This window comes from Budorcas taxicolor, chromosome 13 (genome assembly GCF_023091745.1).
Source record: "Budorcas taxicolor isolate Tak-1 chromosome 13, Takin1.1, whole genome shotgun sequence".
NCBI classification, from domain to species: Eukaryota; Metazoa; Chordata; class Mammalia; order Artiodactyla; family Bovidae; genus Budorcas; species Budorcas taxicolor.
This window is the reverse complement of record NC_068922.1, coordinates 65,204,173-65,219,860: the sequence shown is the minus strand read 5'-3', so window position 1 is coordinate 65,219,860 and position 15,688 is coordinate 65,204,173. Positions and strand designations below refer to the sequence as shown.

The 15,688-nt window shown below is 49.2% G+C and overlaps 1 protein-coding gene across 2 annotated transcripts in view; it reads right to left on the bottom strand.

The window, feature by feature from the left end:
* EPB41L1 (erythrocyte membrane protein band 4.1 like 1) overlaps nt 1-15,688 on the bottom strand; it is a 120,601-nt gene that overhangs the window by 31,170 nt on the left and 73,743 nt on the right. For both annotated transcript variants that reach the window (XM_052651135.1, XM_052651136.1), the window contains exons 6-12: nt 15,014-15,089; nt 9,087-9,305; nt 6,811-6,898; nt 6,132-6,284; nt 4,150-4,247; nt 3,522-3,697; nt 2,088-2,236 (exon numbers count right to left, since the gene is read on the bottom strand). In XM_052651135.1, coding sequence (XP_052507095.1) covers nt 2,088-2,236; nt 3,522-3,697; nt 4,150-4,247; nt 6,132-6,284; nt 6,811-6,898; nt 9,087-9,305; nt 15,014-15,089 — 959 coding nt within the window. The remainder of the gene's footprint in view (nt 1-2,087; nt 2,237-3,521; nt 3,698-4,149; nt 4,248-6,131; nt 6,285-6,810; nt 6,899-9,086; nt 9,306-15,013; nt 15,090-15,688) is intronic.

Here is a 15,688-nt window from a genome sequence, read left to right as displayed (position 1 = left end):
CTTCCCCTCCAGACATCTGTCTGTACCTCCTGCACCCCTTCCTGAGCAAAGCTGCCCCAGGACGACATCTGTCTGAGCAATCAAATCTGAGAGAGCATGCACAGGATGGCAGGCTCGGGCAGCCATGAACCCAAGATGTGGCTGGTGACCTTCCATCCAGAAGCAGCCGCCCTGGCCCTATGTGCATGTGGTGCTCCCCCAGGCTGGAGGGAGCGGTGGATCCCCGAAGGCTAAGGGCCTGGGGGAAACCTAATCTGAATGCCCTGCTGTGCAGACAGGGGGCTGGGGCCTGAGACAACTTTCCCAAGACTCTCAAAGAGTCAGTGGCAGACCTGGGGCTGAAACCCAGATCTCGGGACCCCAAAAGTCAGACCCTTCTGATGCTCCAGCCTCTGACCTTTCTCTCAGCAGCCCAAGAACAGACCTACTTCTCTGGTAGTTAAGTTTCAAAGGGAGAGTTGGAGACTATGTGAAAGAAAGGACACATGGTTAACACAGGAGGAGTAAGTTGAGAGAATCAAAAAATGGGAGGAGGAAGAGAAGGGGAGGGGGAGGAGGAGGGGGGAGCTTTCCTGGTGGAGCTGGAGCAGGGAGGGTCCCACCAGGGTGGTAGGAGGCGCGCCAGGGGTCTGAGAAGACAGATGTGCTCTGAGGCTCCACCCCCCCATACCCCACCCCCCACATCTGGTTGCCAATAGATACAAAAAGCATTTTGGGGTGGGATGCAACAGACACTGATGAGGTGGAGGCAGGACGAGACAGTGGTGGAGGAAGGGGAGTCTAAGGAAGGGTTTGGGACAGGGGGTGAGGGAAATAGGGGTGGAGATGAGCTCAATAAAATCATGGAATCATGGATCGCAAGAATGGGGGTGGCGACACAGTGGGGATGGTCAGCAGGTGGGAAGCAAGCATGGGGTAGAGAGGCAGAGCATGAAGCTGGGGGGGGAGGGGGAGGGAGAAAGGGGAGCATGGCTGGTGGGTGGGTGGGGGCGTGGAGTCTATCCATGAGCTTAAGACAGGGAGGGAGTGATGGTGGGTGGCCTCGGGTGATGGAGAGAGATGGCCAGGAGCGGACAAGAAGCTGAGATGTGAGCCGGGATATGAGCCTGGGATGGACGGCGGTGGCCAATGATGAATGGCTGGGGGGGTGGGGACAGGCAGCCCCTGCGCAGTACCTCCTGCTTGTGTCTCGGCGTGGTTTCCTGCTCCGGCTAGCGGGACATGGGAGGAGGAAAAGGAACCAGCAGGATCAGTAGAGCAAATGGCTTAGAGACAACCGCGACCGCCCTGGTCTAGCAGGTAGCCTGGAGCACTGTGGGATGCTGGCTGGGCCGCCAGCAGGGCAGTGAGATCGTCAGAAGGTGCAGGAAGCAGGGAGCCCAAGAAGGCGAAGAAGGGGGGTGGGAGGACCAGAGGCAAAGCGGGCAGTCGCACTCAGCCGATGGGACACAGGGGTTCTGGGAAGTCACGCTTCTTGCAGGCAGTGTGTGTTCAGGGGCCTGTGTCCCCGAGGTGCGTGATGGAAACACACTACACCCGTGTGCGCACGTGCCTGTGTGTGCACGCAGGCTGTCTGCACGTCTGGGTGTATAACCCTATGGTTGAGAGGGGTACACAACTATGAGTGAACGCGTGTGAGTCTGAGGCTATGTGGGCCTGCATGAGCGTGTGCACAGGTTGGTGGGAGATGGGGGTGGCAGCAGGAGGTGTCACACTTGAACCTCACCCCTGTGGTCTGCAGGGACACCCCATCATGGGTGGAAGAAGGCTGTGCAGACCCAGATCAGAGGCAAAGGGGCAAATCAGGAGTGAGCAAGAGGAGGCCAGAGTCCACCAGGGGGCAGAGTGCCCCTCCGGGACAGCAGGGCCAAAGGAGGGGAAGGGTACAGGGTGGGCAGCACATGCCACCCCCACCTGGCAATTCCAGGTACGGAGCATGGCCCAAGGGCAAGGCCCTGTCCATGGCGCACTGCACAGCAAAGGTGCTTGGCCACAGCGGGGGTACCTGAAGGCCAAGGCTGAGCCTAGACCCAGGATCAGCCTCTTGATCCTCCAGGTCAGAGGAAACGAGAAAGCCAGCCTTGTACCTTTAGCTCCTTGATCTTGGTGGGGGTCTTGACCTCCCCCTCCTCAGCCTCGGACCGCCGCCCTCCAGACTCGCCGTCCTCCTCCCGCTTGTCGCCGTCTGGTCCTGCATCGTGGTTCTCACTGACGGAGGCTGGGCGAGAGAACTCTGCTGAAGTGGGCAGAGATGGCCGGCAGCTGTGTGAGTCATCTCCCAGGCGCAGGGACCGGGAGCCAGCCCACCACCTGCCCAGCCATGCCTGGAGTAGAGCAGACACTCAAACAGCCCCAGCACCCTGCGGATAAGGAGCCAGTGCCCCGAGGAGTGAGTGGGCCTTCCCAGGTCACGTGGATGGTGCCTGAGTGGCCTCCAGCCCCAGCTCCTTTTCCTGACTCTATCGCACTAGAGCCTGGGTTCAAATCTCAACTCCATCTCTTCTTGGCTGTGTGACCTTGGGTAAATTACACAACCTCTCCGGGCCTCAGTTGCCTCATCCACAAACAGTAGCTAATTCTGACAACTGAGAGGCGGAACAAATAAACCGATGTGTCTAAGAGAAGAAGTGGCTAGCACTGAGTGAGCTAATTCAATCAATGTTGGCTCACGAATGTTATTGTTTTGGGGGACTTCCCTGGTTTAGGCTCTGTGCTTCCAAAGCAGGGGAACTCAGATCTGCTTAACTCCCAATGCCCCATAGGGCTCCTGAATCTCTCCTAAAAACTTGTGTGCATATCCTGGGACAGTCCTGGGCCCTAAGGGGTGTTGATTTAGTAGGATCAGGTCAAGGTCTGATACTCCTCAAGTTCACAAGCTTACAGCTGGTTCTGGTGCTACATTTTGAGAAACCCTGGTCTGCTTCATACAAGGGCAACTGAGCTGCCTCCAGTCCCAGGTCCTTTCCTGATTCCACACCTTTAGAACCTCGGTTCAAATCACAAATCCATCTCTTGTTGGCTGTGTGACCTTGGATAAATCACACAACCTCTCTGGGCCTCAATACAGGCAATTCTCATTGACAGTAAGGGCCTTTATCAACTCAACAGAAATGGGGGCAGTGGAGAGTGCCCTGTGGTTAGATGTCCAGAGCCCAGTGGAACCAAAGAAATGATTGGGAATAACTCTGCCTCCGGTAGGACATCACCAGCTCCTCACTGCAGTTACATTCCTCACCATTCCAGTATGGTGACAATCTGTGAACAGCTCAGCTTCTTAGGAAGGGGGCCCAGAAAACCATATGCTGAACCTGGGACCCCAAAAGGCCATAGCTCAGGGAAGTTGTGGGAAGCCCAGGGAGTTGGCAGTGCCACATTCCAGCAGGAGGGGAACCCAGAGGCTAAACTAACTCACAGAGAGGCACTGGGTGCAGGAGTGTTCCTGGGCCTCCAGGCCTGGTGCAAAACGAGTGTGATGTACCCTCCACACACCCCTGTCCCCCAACCTCCAGTGCAGGGCATACCTCCATCAAGGCTGCGGGACATGGTGTACCGTTTGCTAGAGGAACGTTCAAAAAAGGGCGCGGGCCGGTCGATGAGGGCGCTGGCCTGGCGCGTCTGTGCCTGGGTCCTCCCGCTATACCGGAACTTGGAGCCCATCACCAGGAAGCCTTTGGGTGGGGGCTCAGGGGACACGAGCCTGCAGGGGAGGGGTAGAGGGGTGGAGGTAAGGAGGGAGGGCCAGACCCGCAATGCCAGACCCAAGGCTGGACCACAGCTGGCCTTCCATCCCGCTGTCCCACCAGCTACGACAACCCTTGCTGTCCAACCGCTCAGTCATGTCTGACTCTGTGACGCCACGGACAGCACTGCCAGGCTTCCCTGGCCTTCCCCATCTCCGGAGTTTGTTCAAACTCATGTCCACTGAGTTGATGATACCATCCAACCATCTCATCCTCTGTCGCCCCCTTCTCCTCCCACAACTCTAAGTGATCCAGAAGGAGAGAGGCTTGGGGAAAGAGGAGGAGGAGGAGGGTTTTCCTAGAGTCCCTACTGGCTCCTTCTACGGACAGAACACAGACACGACCCACATCCACTCACACAGCCTCTAACTCAGCCCCAGCTACCCACCCCGCCCAGGCGCAGGCTCACCGGAAGAATGTGTGGTGCTCGATGCAGACCTTCCACAGTCTCTTGGCTGACCGGTGATTCGGGAGCTTAAAGCCAATCGTGCTCTCAAACTGCTCGTACTGCAAAACCAGGGAGGGCGGGTCAGAAGGAGGGCCTAGGCCCACTCCCGCCGCCAGTGCAGGCTTTCTGCACCTCTTCTCAGGCCTGTATGACTCTGCCCTGGTTACTTATTTATATAAATATATATATAAATGATATATGTATATATCATTTATTCATTCATTTAATCAATCAGGTGGGTTAAGCCCTTACTCTGTGACAGGTCCAGGGCTAAGCAGCAGACACCATGGTGACCAAACAGAAGATTCTCAGGGGTTGGGGGAGGGCAGGGGGATCGATAATAAGTGAGTACACAAGCTCATCTCAGATACTGATAAGGGCACAAAGGGAATGGACAGAGGTGTGGGATGTGACAAAGAATGGCTGAGCAGGCCGGGGGTGAGGTGCTACTTTAGAAGCGGTGATCAGGGACCTCCCTGATGGTCCAGTGGCCAAGACTCTGTGTTCCATATGCAGGGGGCCCAGATTTGATCCCTAGTCAGGGAACTAGATCCCACACGTGGTAACTAAAAGTTTCCACATGTTGCTGTGCAGAACAAAGATCCCACATGCCACAGCTAAGACCCGGTGCAGCCAAATCAGTACATAAATAGAAAGAAAGAAAGGGTTATCAGGGAATACTTTCTACACAGCGGATCTTGGAGCAGAGAGCTGGAGGATGGGAAAGGAACCAAAGCTCTGTGAGAAGGAGGGGCAGAGGATCTCAGGAAGAGGGAACATCAGATGCAAAGGGCTCGGACAGGTGAGAGTTTGCTTACTTAAGGATCTCAGAGAGGCCCCAAGCAGCTGGAGTGCCACTGGCGTGGGGCGGCAGGGCAGAGACATGTGCGAGAGGCAGGCGGGCAGAAGAGTTAGGACTTGAGTCCAAGAGCCAAGAGAGCCCTCGAAAGGTTCAAGGGAGGAGTGGGAGTGGGGTGGGTTTGTCCTGATCTGTTGGAAGGGACTCTTGAGCAGCTGTGAGGGAAAAGGCCTACAGTGACCGTGGAGGCCGGGGGCCCAGTGGGAAGGAGAAGAGAGGGGTGGAGGGGAGAGGTGGTGGCCAGGGCAGTGGCCAGGGGGCCAGAGGCAGAAGGGCTCGCCCTAATTCTAGAGGTAGAACAAAGTGGAGTTTGTGATGCACGGGATGTGGAGGGTGGAAGTATTCAAGTTTGCATGTGTGTATAATCATGTGCATGCGTGTGTACCTTCATATGTGTACACGCTCGAGTACCACATGTAAGCAAAACACGGGAACATGGACATGGTGCTGCTGTTATCTTAGTTGCTAAGTTGTGTCTGACTGTTTGAGACCCTATATGGACTGTAGCCCCATCAGGCTCCTCTGTCCATGGTATTTCCCAGGTAAGAATACTGGAGTGGGTTGCCATTTCCTTCTCCAAAGGATCTTCCCGACCCAGGGACTGAACCCGCATCTCCTGCATTGGCAGGTGAGTTTTTAACCACTGAGCCACTAGGGAAGCCCAGATATGGGCATACATTCATTGATCTGTGTAACCTAAGTATATGTGGTTATATTTTTATTATTAATTTTTGGCCACACATGGCATATGGGATCTTATTTCCCTGACTAGCGATTGAACCCACAGCCCTTGCATTGGAAGTGCATTGTTTTAACCACTGGACCACCAGGGAAGTCCCTATGTGGCTGTCTTTATAGGTACACTATTGTATGTGTGTGTGCGTGTGCACGCACACGCACGTGCACATGCAGGCACACATTGAAAGTGTAATGTCTATGTAGAGAGCCCCAGCAAAAGAGGGCCCTCTCCTCACCCAGCACCTCCATCTATGTGTCCCAGGAAGGAAAAATCCCAGGTCTAGCTGCCAGGGTCCCACCATTTTAGCTGATCCCAGGGAAGAAGGGATTCCCTAGGCAGGCTCACCTCCCCGGGCCGGATCTTGATGTAGAAGTTACTCCTCTTGTAGGAGATCTTGAGAATTTTGGGCCAGGCGAAGCGGTTGATCCTCAGCCGGTCCCGGTAGATGAGCAGGCCGTTGGCACAGACTCCTAACATGATGTCGATGCCCTCCGAGTCCTGTGTGGGAGGGGCCGTGCAAGGACGGCCTGGGTCCAAGCCTGAGGACAGCCTGCCACCCACCCCACAACCCCTCTCCGGGCTCTGCCTGTAACGAGCCCTCAGGAGCAGGGTTTGAGCATCCACGGGGAGTCGCCTGATGCATCCCTCACAGAGCCATCAGTTCACTCATTTTGTCGTTGACTCACCACTCACTTGTTCCATCACTTTCCACCAATCGCTCACTCATTCATTCACCCAGCACACATTTAGTGGTGCCTAGGCACACTAGATTATATGCTGTGCGCTCAGGATACAGAAATGAGTTCAGACCCATGTCTTTCCCGCATGAAGCTCTCAGTCTAGTGGCAGCACAGACAGGCTCATAGATAATAAGGACAGTCATAAGGGTCATGGGGAAGTAAACGGTTATAGGGCGTCAAGGAGTGAGAAATGAGGAGAGACTGGCACACCGAGCCCTCCAGAAGGCCCTGGTGGCTCCTCGGGGGCACCCCCAGGCCCGGGGAACCCCGGCCCCCAGCTGTACCTTAGCATGGTGCAGGTCCACTCCATACATAGACAGCTTCTTGGCATTCTCTAGGAAGTGGATTTCTGCTTCTCCTGGGGTCATGCCCCTAAGGGAAAGAAAGTGATCAATGACGGCCATGGGAAAGGCCTGGGCCCGAGTCCTGCCAGCTGAAGGTGGCTATGATCAGAACCTGGGATTCCAGAAAGAAAATTTTCTGGAGCACAGTGCAGCTGGGCCTTCCCGGTCTCTCCCCTCTGCTCTCAGTGCCAGATTGTGTGCCCCTAGCCCCCTGCTTCAGCCCACTGAACTCTCATCTCTTGCCAAAGCTCAGGGCCAGTCCTATTTCCTCCCGGAAGCATTCAAGGGCTCAGCCGGGAGTCTGGAGTTCTGCCTCATTCTGCCATTGGGTTAAGCGTGAACCATAAATTCTGTTTCTTCACGACAATGAAACCACTGTGACTGACACTGATTATTATAATCACCCAGAGGCTCCTGAATTATTACCCACATCAGCTATTTTTCTCAGAAGCCATTTAATATTCCCTGAAGAACAGGTGCACATTCTGCTTTCTGAAAAGAGGACTTATGTAATTCACCACGTTCCTTCTTGGCTTTGGCTGCCAGGAAACTGCACGCTCTGCACTTAGCCACGGCTAACATTTGTTGAGTACTATGAGCTGGTTACCGGTCCTAGCACTTAACATGTATTAACTCATGTGAATCCTCATAACACGTCTACAAGGTAGATATCACTATTCTCACTTGATAGATGAGGAAACTGTGGCATAGACAGCTTGAATAACTTGCCTAAGGGCATACAGTTATTAAGTAGCAAAGTCAGAATTTGAATCCAGAAAATGTGGCTCTGTGGTTGTATTCCCAACCACTTTCTTCCATCCGTCTTGTATCCTCAGTTTCCTGTGTTGCGTCTACCTTGGGGAGCTGCTGCTTGGATGCCTAGACACTAGAGGTCAGTCTGCTTTAAGTCAAAAGAGCTGTTAAAGCTGAAGTGCTGGGGACTTCCGGCTGGTCCAGTGGCTAAGGCTCCATGCTCCCAAGGCAGGGGGCCTGAGTTCAATCCCTGGTTGGAAACTAGATCTTACATGTCTCAACTAAGGGGCTTCCTGGGTGGTACTAGTGGTAAAGAACCTGCTTGCCAACACAGGAGACATAAAAGACACTGGTTGGATTCGAAAAGATCCCCTGGAGGAGGGCCTGGCAACCCACTCTGTATCCTTGTCTGGAAAATCTCATGGACAGGGGAGCCTGGCGGGCTAAGTCCATGGGGTTGCAAAGAGTCGGACATGACCGAGTGACTAACACTTTTGTATCATTTATCACACTGGGTTCCCATAACAAGCCTGGACTTGCAGTCCAAAGTGCTTCCAGCTTAAAAGGACCATTTAATTCCACGGGACCCTCAGGGAGAGGGTATCACCTTCATGGCAGGGATTTGGAAATGGGGGGTACATTTCGGTTTTTACAAAGACCGAAGGGGTGTTATGGGCATTTAGGGCCTGGGGTCCAGGGACGCCAAACATCCCGCACAGTGACTTCTTTTGCCCCAATACCAGCAGTTGAGAAACACTGATAATCTATGTCCTTACAAATACAAGTGGGAAAAAACAATTTTTTTAAATACAGGTGGAAAATGGGGCAGATAGGTTAAATAGCCAGCCCACCATCACCCAACTAGTTAACTATCTTCTAACTCCTGGAACAAGGTGTCTTCCACTGCACAATCAATGACTCAACCCCTCAAATCACAGAGCAACAATTACACGCTGTAAGTCTCTAATACGTGCCATTCAGCGCCCCTAGGACCCTATAACGTAGATTTTATTAGTGCCCACTGAACAGATGAGGAAACTAAAGCAGGGGGAAGTGAAACAACCAGCCCAAGATGCCCTAGTTAGAAAGTGGCAGAGCCAAAAGGTGAACCTGATTGTCTGGCTTTAGAATGTAAATTTGACCTTTATGCCAAGATGGAGACATCAGGACACTTACCCAGGGACACATAATAGTTATTACTGTGTTATCTCCAATTGGCCGATCAAGAGACCGATTCTCAGAGGCCAAGGACAGGGAATTATCGCACCCATACAGAAGTCATTTAAGGTCACATAGTGAGTTACCATCATTCCCCTCTGATGAGATAATCTGCTCTCAGACACACTTCACCTTAGCAGCAGAAGCAGGTGGGGTTCTTACAGCACAGCCTCTAGGGTCTAGCCAGGAAGGTTCTGGCCAACAGGCCGAGGAGCCAGGGGAGGCCTGGGTGGAGGTCCTCTCACCTGTACGTCTTGTGCAGCTCCATGATCCTTTCTTCCAGCTCCCGAGTCTGGTTCGGGGCGAAGCGGAGCTCGCTGACATAGTTGCCCACGTGCTCCTCAGCATCATAGTCACCCAGCTCAGCCTGCACGGCATAGGAGCCCAGCAGGGCGTGCGTGACGAAGGAGCAGGGCAGGCGGCCTGTGATGATGTCCGCCCGCAGCTGCAGGCACAGGTAGTATCTGGAGATAGGGGAGAGCGGGCATGGGCACGGGGGGGCCCACTCCCTCCCTAGATGCCCCCAACCACAGCTTCATATGGATCCATCAGCTCCAAACTAATCGATACTCAGCACAGAGAGGAATATTCCCAGACACGCCATGTGTTAATACTGGCAGGTCATGTGTTAATGCTCTGGGTATATCTTAGAAGATGGTTATGTAACATTTCATGAAATGTTAAGCATTTTTGTTCATTTCTAAGTTTGATGGATTTTTCCTACTATGGGAACATTTTCAATTTCGAACTCATTTTCAAGCTAAATTAGGACTGCTTTGCTGGTTTAGCCATTTTTAAAAAATGTGATGTATTTTGAATTATACAATTAATATATACTCATGGTGGGAAAAAAGTGTAAACTTTAGAGGTAATTCTAAATTTCCTCTTTATATTCATCCTCAGTCCTAATCCCCTCCCCCAGAGGTTACTCCTGTTATCCCTGTGGTGTTTAGACCTTTTTCCTCCAAGGACATCTAGAAATGTATGTAATTTTCACATGATCATCTTCATAGATTCATAAAAAGCATTTGATAAAGTTCAACATCCATTCATGATAAAGAAACATCTTAAGAAAGTGGGTATAGAGGGAACATATCTCAATGTAATAAAGGTTATTTATGACAAACCCACAGCCAATATGATATTCAATGCTGAAAAGCTGAAAGCCTTCCCACTAAAATCTAGAACAAACAAGGATGCCCACCTCACCAATTCTACTCAACATAATATTGACTAGAAGTCCTAATCACAGCAATCAGACAAGAAAAAGAAATAAAATGTATCCAAATTGGTAGGGAAGAGATAAAACTATCATTATATGCAGTTGACATGATACTATATATAGAAAATCCTAGACTCCTCATAAAAACTACTGAAACTGATAAATCAATTCAGCGAGGTAGCAAAATACAAGATTAACATACAGAAATTGGTTGCATTTCTTTATGCTTTAACAATGAAATATCAGAAAAGTAATGTAAAAAAACCAAATCCCCTTTAGAATCTGCATCCAAAAAAATTAATAAAACAAACAAACAAGAATAAACCTGGTCAAGGAAGTAAAAGACTTATATGCTGAGAACTATAAAACATTAATAAAAGAACTCAGAGATGATTCAAAGAAAAGATGATTCAAAGGAATGGAAAGACATCTCATAATTAGAAGAATGAACATTGTTAAAATGGCCATACTAGCCAAACTAACCTAAAGATTTAATTCAATCCCTATCAAATTACCTGTGACATTTTTCACAGAACTAGAATAAATAATCCTATAATTTGCATGGAACCATGAAAGACCCAGAATTGCTAAATCCTGAGGAAAAAGAACAAAGCAGAAGGTATAACCCTCCCCAGACTTCAGACAATACACAAAGCTACAGTAATCAAAACAGCACGATATTGGCACAAGAAAAGACATATAGATCAACAGAACAGACTAGAGAGCCCAGAAATAAACCCACAGACCTATATGGTCAATTAATCTTTGACAAAGGAGGCAAGAAAACACAATGGGGAAAAGACAGTCTCTTCAGCAAGTGGTGTTGGGAAAGCTGGACAGCCACATGTAAATCAATGAAATTGGAACATGCCCTCACATCATACACAAAAATAAACTCAAAATAGCTTAAAGACTTAAAGATAAGAAATGACGCTATAAAATTCCTAGAAAAGAACATAGGTGAGACATTCTCAGACATAAATCATACCAGTGTTTTCCTAGGTCAATCTCCCATAGCAATAGAAAAACAAAACTAAACAAATGGGACCTAATCAAGTTTATAAGCTTTTGCACAGCAAAGGAAACCATCAACAAAACAAAAAGACAATCTATGGACTGGGAGAAAATATTTGCAAATGATGCCACCAACAAGGGCTTAATCTCTAAAACATACAAACAGTTCATATAATCTAGTTAAAAAAAAAAAAAAAAAACAATCAAAAAATGGGCAGAAGACCTAAATAAACATTTCTGAAAAGAAGACATACAGATGGCCAATAGGCACACGAAAAGATGCTCATCATCACTAAATATTAGGGAAATGCAAATAAAAACTACAATTAGGTACCACCTCACACTAGTCAGAATGACCATCATTAAAAAGTCTACAAATAACAAATACTAGAGAGGGTGGGAAGAAAAGGGAACCCTCCTAGACTGTGGTTGGGAATGTAAATTGGTGCAGCCACTAAGGAAAACAGTACGGTGCTTCCTCTAAAAATTAAAAATAGAGTTGCCATATGATCTAGCAATCCCACTTCAGGGCATATATTCAGAAAAAATATAATTCAAAAAGACACATGCACTCCTATGTTCATAGCAGCACTACTCACAGTAGCCAGACATGGAAACAATCTAAATATCCGCCAACAGATGAATGGATAAAGAAGACGTGGTATACTTGGTTGGCCAAAAAGTTCATTCGGGTTTTTCCACAGGACATTACAGAAAAACCCAAATGAACTTTTTGGCCAACCAAATACAATGGACTACTGCTGCTGCTAAGTTACTTCAGTTGTGTCCGACTCTGTGTGACCTCATAGACGGCAGCCCAGCAGGCTACCCCATCCCTGGGATTCTCCAGGCAAGAACACTGGAGTGGGTTGCCACTTCCTTCTCCAATGCATGAAAGTGAAAAGTGAAAGTGAAGTCGCTCAGTCGTGCCCGACTCTTAGCGACCCCATGGACTGCAGCCTACCAGGCTTCTCCGTCCATGGGATTTTCCAGGCAAGAGTACTGGAGTGGGGTGCCATTGCCTTCTCCGACAATGGACTACTACTCAGCCATAAAAAAGAATGAAATAATGGTATCTGCAGCAACATGGATGGATCTAAAGAGTATCACACTAAGTAAAGTAAGTCAGAAAGAGAAAGACATACCACATGATAACACTTATATGTGGAATCTAAAATATGGCACAAACGAACTTATCTATAAAACAGAAACAGACTCACAGACACAGAGAACAGACTTGGTTGCCAAAGGGGAGGGGTGGCACAGGAGGAACAGAATGGGAGCTGCAGATTCACGGGTACAAACTATTATCAATAGATACAGAATAGAAAGACAACAAGGTCCTACTGGATAGCATGGGGAACTATTACCTGAAATAAGCCATAATGGAAAAGAACATGTAAAAGAAAATACATGTGTGTGTGTGCATATAACTGAATTACTTTGCTGTACAGCAAAAAGTAATACAACATTATAAAGAAACTATACTTCAATAAAATAAAGTTTTAAAATGCACATGGTTTTGATTAATGGGGAGTTTTTAGCAGCTAAATCTAGCAAATGCAACACCTGACTGTGCAGCTCACTTGCCTTCTCACACTCAGCTGGGTGCCTTAGAGCCCTTCCCATATCAGCACGTGCGACTTGATTTTATTCATTTTAACTTCTGTACCATAACCCACAATCCGGAAAAACCTATTTGCCGATGTATTCTCAGAACTTTTTAATTTGGCTACAGCTCTAAATGAATTGTCAAAAACCAAATTGGCTCAGAAGAAACATTTCCAACCACTTTTATAACTTTCACTTTTTATAACTTTCATGACTTTTTATAACTTTCATGCACACTTGGATGATTTTACCATTTTTAGAACCATTTCAAACAAATTTTTTTTTTATTGCTTTTTAAGTTACTGTGTATTTTTTTTAATGTTCCAGTTCATTCTCAGCCTGCAGTACCTCCCTGACCGCTTTGCCATGTCTCACCATTTTTTTTTCCAATTACTTGTATCTTTTACGTGGCTTTTATTTTTAAGTAGTTTGCATTGCTCCATGACATGATCTTGCAGTCAGAACTGAAGCTCTGGCAAAAAGTACATGGAGCCTCAGTGTATGTTCAGAGGCAAGGCTGCGGTTCAGAATCAACAGCAGCTCAAACATCACAGGCACCAAGGGTGGGCTTATGGGCATTTCATTCAAAAGTCTCCAAATTCAGAAATCATTGCCAAGTACACAGACTTGTCTTTCATTCCAGTCACTTTGTCATTTTAACCAGTTTATTTGGGGTTTAAATATTTTTTGCTAAACAGCTGCCACAGGGACTTCCTCGGTGGTCCACTGGTTTCCACTGCAGGGGGTACAGGTTTGATCCCTGGTTGGGGAACTAAGATCCTGCATGCCACGCAGTGCACCCTCCCCCAAAAATAAACACCTAAATAGTTGCTACTACCTGAGGCCATCCATACTGGGCAGGGCTAACTTCTTTCCTGGTGTCCCAATGTCCAGGAACAAAGAGGGGAGGCACAGTGGGCAAGACAAGGAAGGGTGGGGGTTGTCTTGGTCTAAAGCTCTCAGCCCTGTCAGGAATGAAGTTTAGACCCTGCTGCTGCCACCCTAGCCCCAAGCTGACCTCAGGAATCAGAGCAGGGCTAATGAGGCCAAGGCCTCAGATTTGATCTATTCCAGGAACATCTGTTTTATCTTTCAAGACCAGAGTCAGTATCTTGACCTTGGCTGATTGCTTGGCAAGTGGCAGAGATTAGAGAGGGACCCAGTGGGAGACAGGGACTGGCTTAGTAGCTCCAAAGCACATCCTATTTGTGGTAGGCTTGACACAGCCCCAGGATATCAAGAAGTAAGACTATCTCTTTGGAAGGGGCTTAGATAAAGAGATGGAGGAGGAAATGGCAACTCACTCCAGTATTCTTGCCTGGAGAATTCCATGGACAGAGGAGCTTGGCAGGCTATAGTCCATGGGGTCGCAAAGAGTCGGACATGACTGAGCAACTAACACACTGAGATAAAGAGAAAGTCCTCTCCTTGTTTTGGGTTCCAGAGGCAGGCTGAGCCCGGTGAGTGATGCTTCACACCCTCTTCTAATCACCAAGCCTTCTTATCTACTGGCCCTGGGGCACAAGGCCTACATCCACAATCCAGATTCACTCCAGCAGCCTGGGCTTGCCTCCCTGGGGATGTCACATGCCCCATTTGACTACCACACTTCAACACACAGGACCAAACTCCCACTTTCAAAGGCATCTGTGTTCTAATCCCTCCTTATCCCCATAGTCAAAACCGGGCGGTCCACCCAGCCCATCAGCCTTCAGATGTGTCTGGCTTATCCTACCCAGAGATGGCCCACATCATATGCTTTGAAAGTTTAAATGAGCTGCCAGCATTTTAAAATTGTGGCTGCTGCTGCTGCTGCTGCTAAGGCGCTTCAGTCGTGCCCGACTCTGTGCAACCCCATAGACGGCAGCCCACCAGGCTCCACCGTCCCTGGGATTCTCCAGGCAAGAACACTGGAGTGGGTTGCCATTTCCTCCTCCAATGCATGAAAGTGAAAAGTGAAAGTGAAGTCGCTCAGTTGTGTCTGTTACTCTCAAATCTAGCCTTCCTCCGACAATAGGGTCCGATGCCCATGTGATTGCCGAGGGGAACAGGGACCGTTTTAGGTGGGCTCTGTCCTCTTGAATTCCCACTGAGACCCTCCGCACCCTGTGACTCCTCCCCCTCCGAAGTCAAGGACTCACTGCATAGACCACTATGCTTGCATCACGCTCTCTTGCACTGAGTCGGATTCCCTTGGGGATGCTGTCTGAATGGCCTCAGCGGGCATCTGGGTTTGCCCTCCGCACTGTGTACCCATATTCCATCTTGTGTCTCCCAGGGGCCCGTGTCCATCCCCCTCCAACACCACCCCTCCCCAGCCCTCACCTTGTGATGTCTTCTGTCAGCTGGGCAGGGTCAGGAGGGTAGAACTTGACTGTGAAGGCGAAATTCCAGGGGCTGCCTGAGAGGAGCAGGTGGGAGAAGAGATCAGAGGGGCCCCATCTTCCCAGTGGGTGGCCCGGATGTACCATCTCACGGGCAATTTTTCAAAGTTTTCCCATGACTGTAATCTTAGGACAAACCCATAAGAAAGCCTGGAACATTACTCCCACTTGACAGACAAGGAGACTGAGGCCCAGATTAAAAGACTTGTGAACTAGCAGTGGGAAGGAAGGTAGAAAGAAAGAAAACCAGCGGTACACGCTAGACATGCTGTTAAATACTTTACAAACATCACATCATTAAACCTCACAAGAGCCCAGTAAACAAGTCCTACGATCACCCCCATCTTGTAAATGAGGATGGTGAGGCCCAGGTAGCAAAATGGCCAGTCCAAGGTCACCAGCTAGGAAGTGGCAATGCTAAGGTTCAGACCCACCCTGGCCACCTGGCTGCAGAGCCCACTCTCCTCTATACCAAAGTCTGTGCCCAGGACATTAATGGGAAGATAGCTAATCTAGAAAGTACCACATTAAACAGGTTTCCTGACTTTGGGTTTCTCAGAGCTCTCACTCTGCTGCTGTGCCTTGCACCTCTTAAAGGGGGGGCATGTATTCAAGA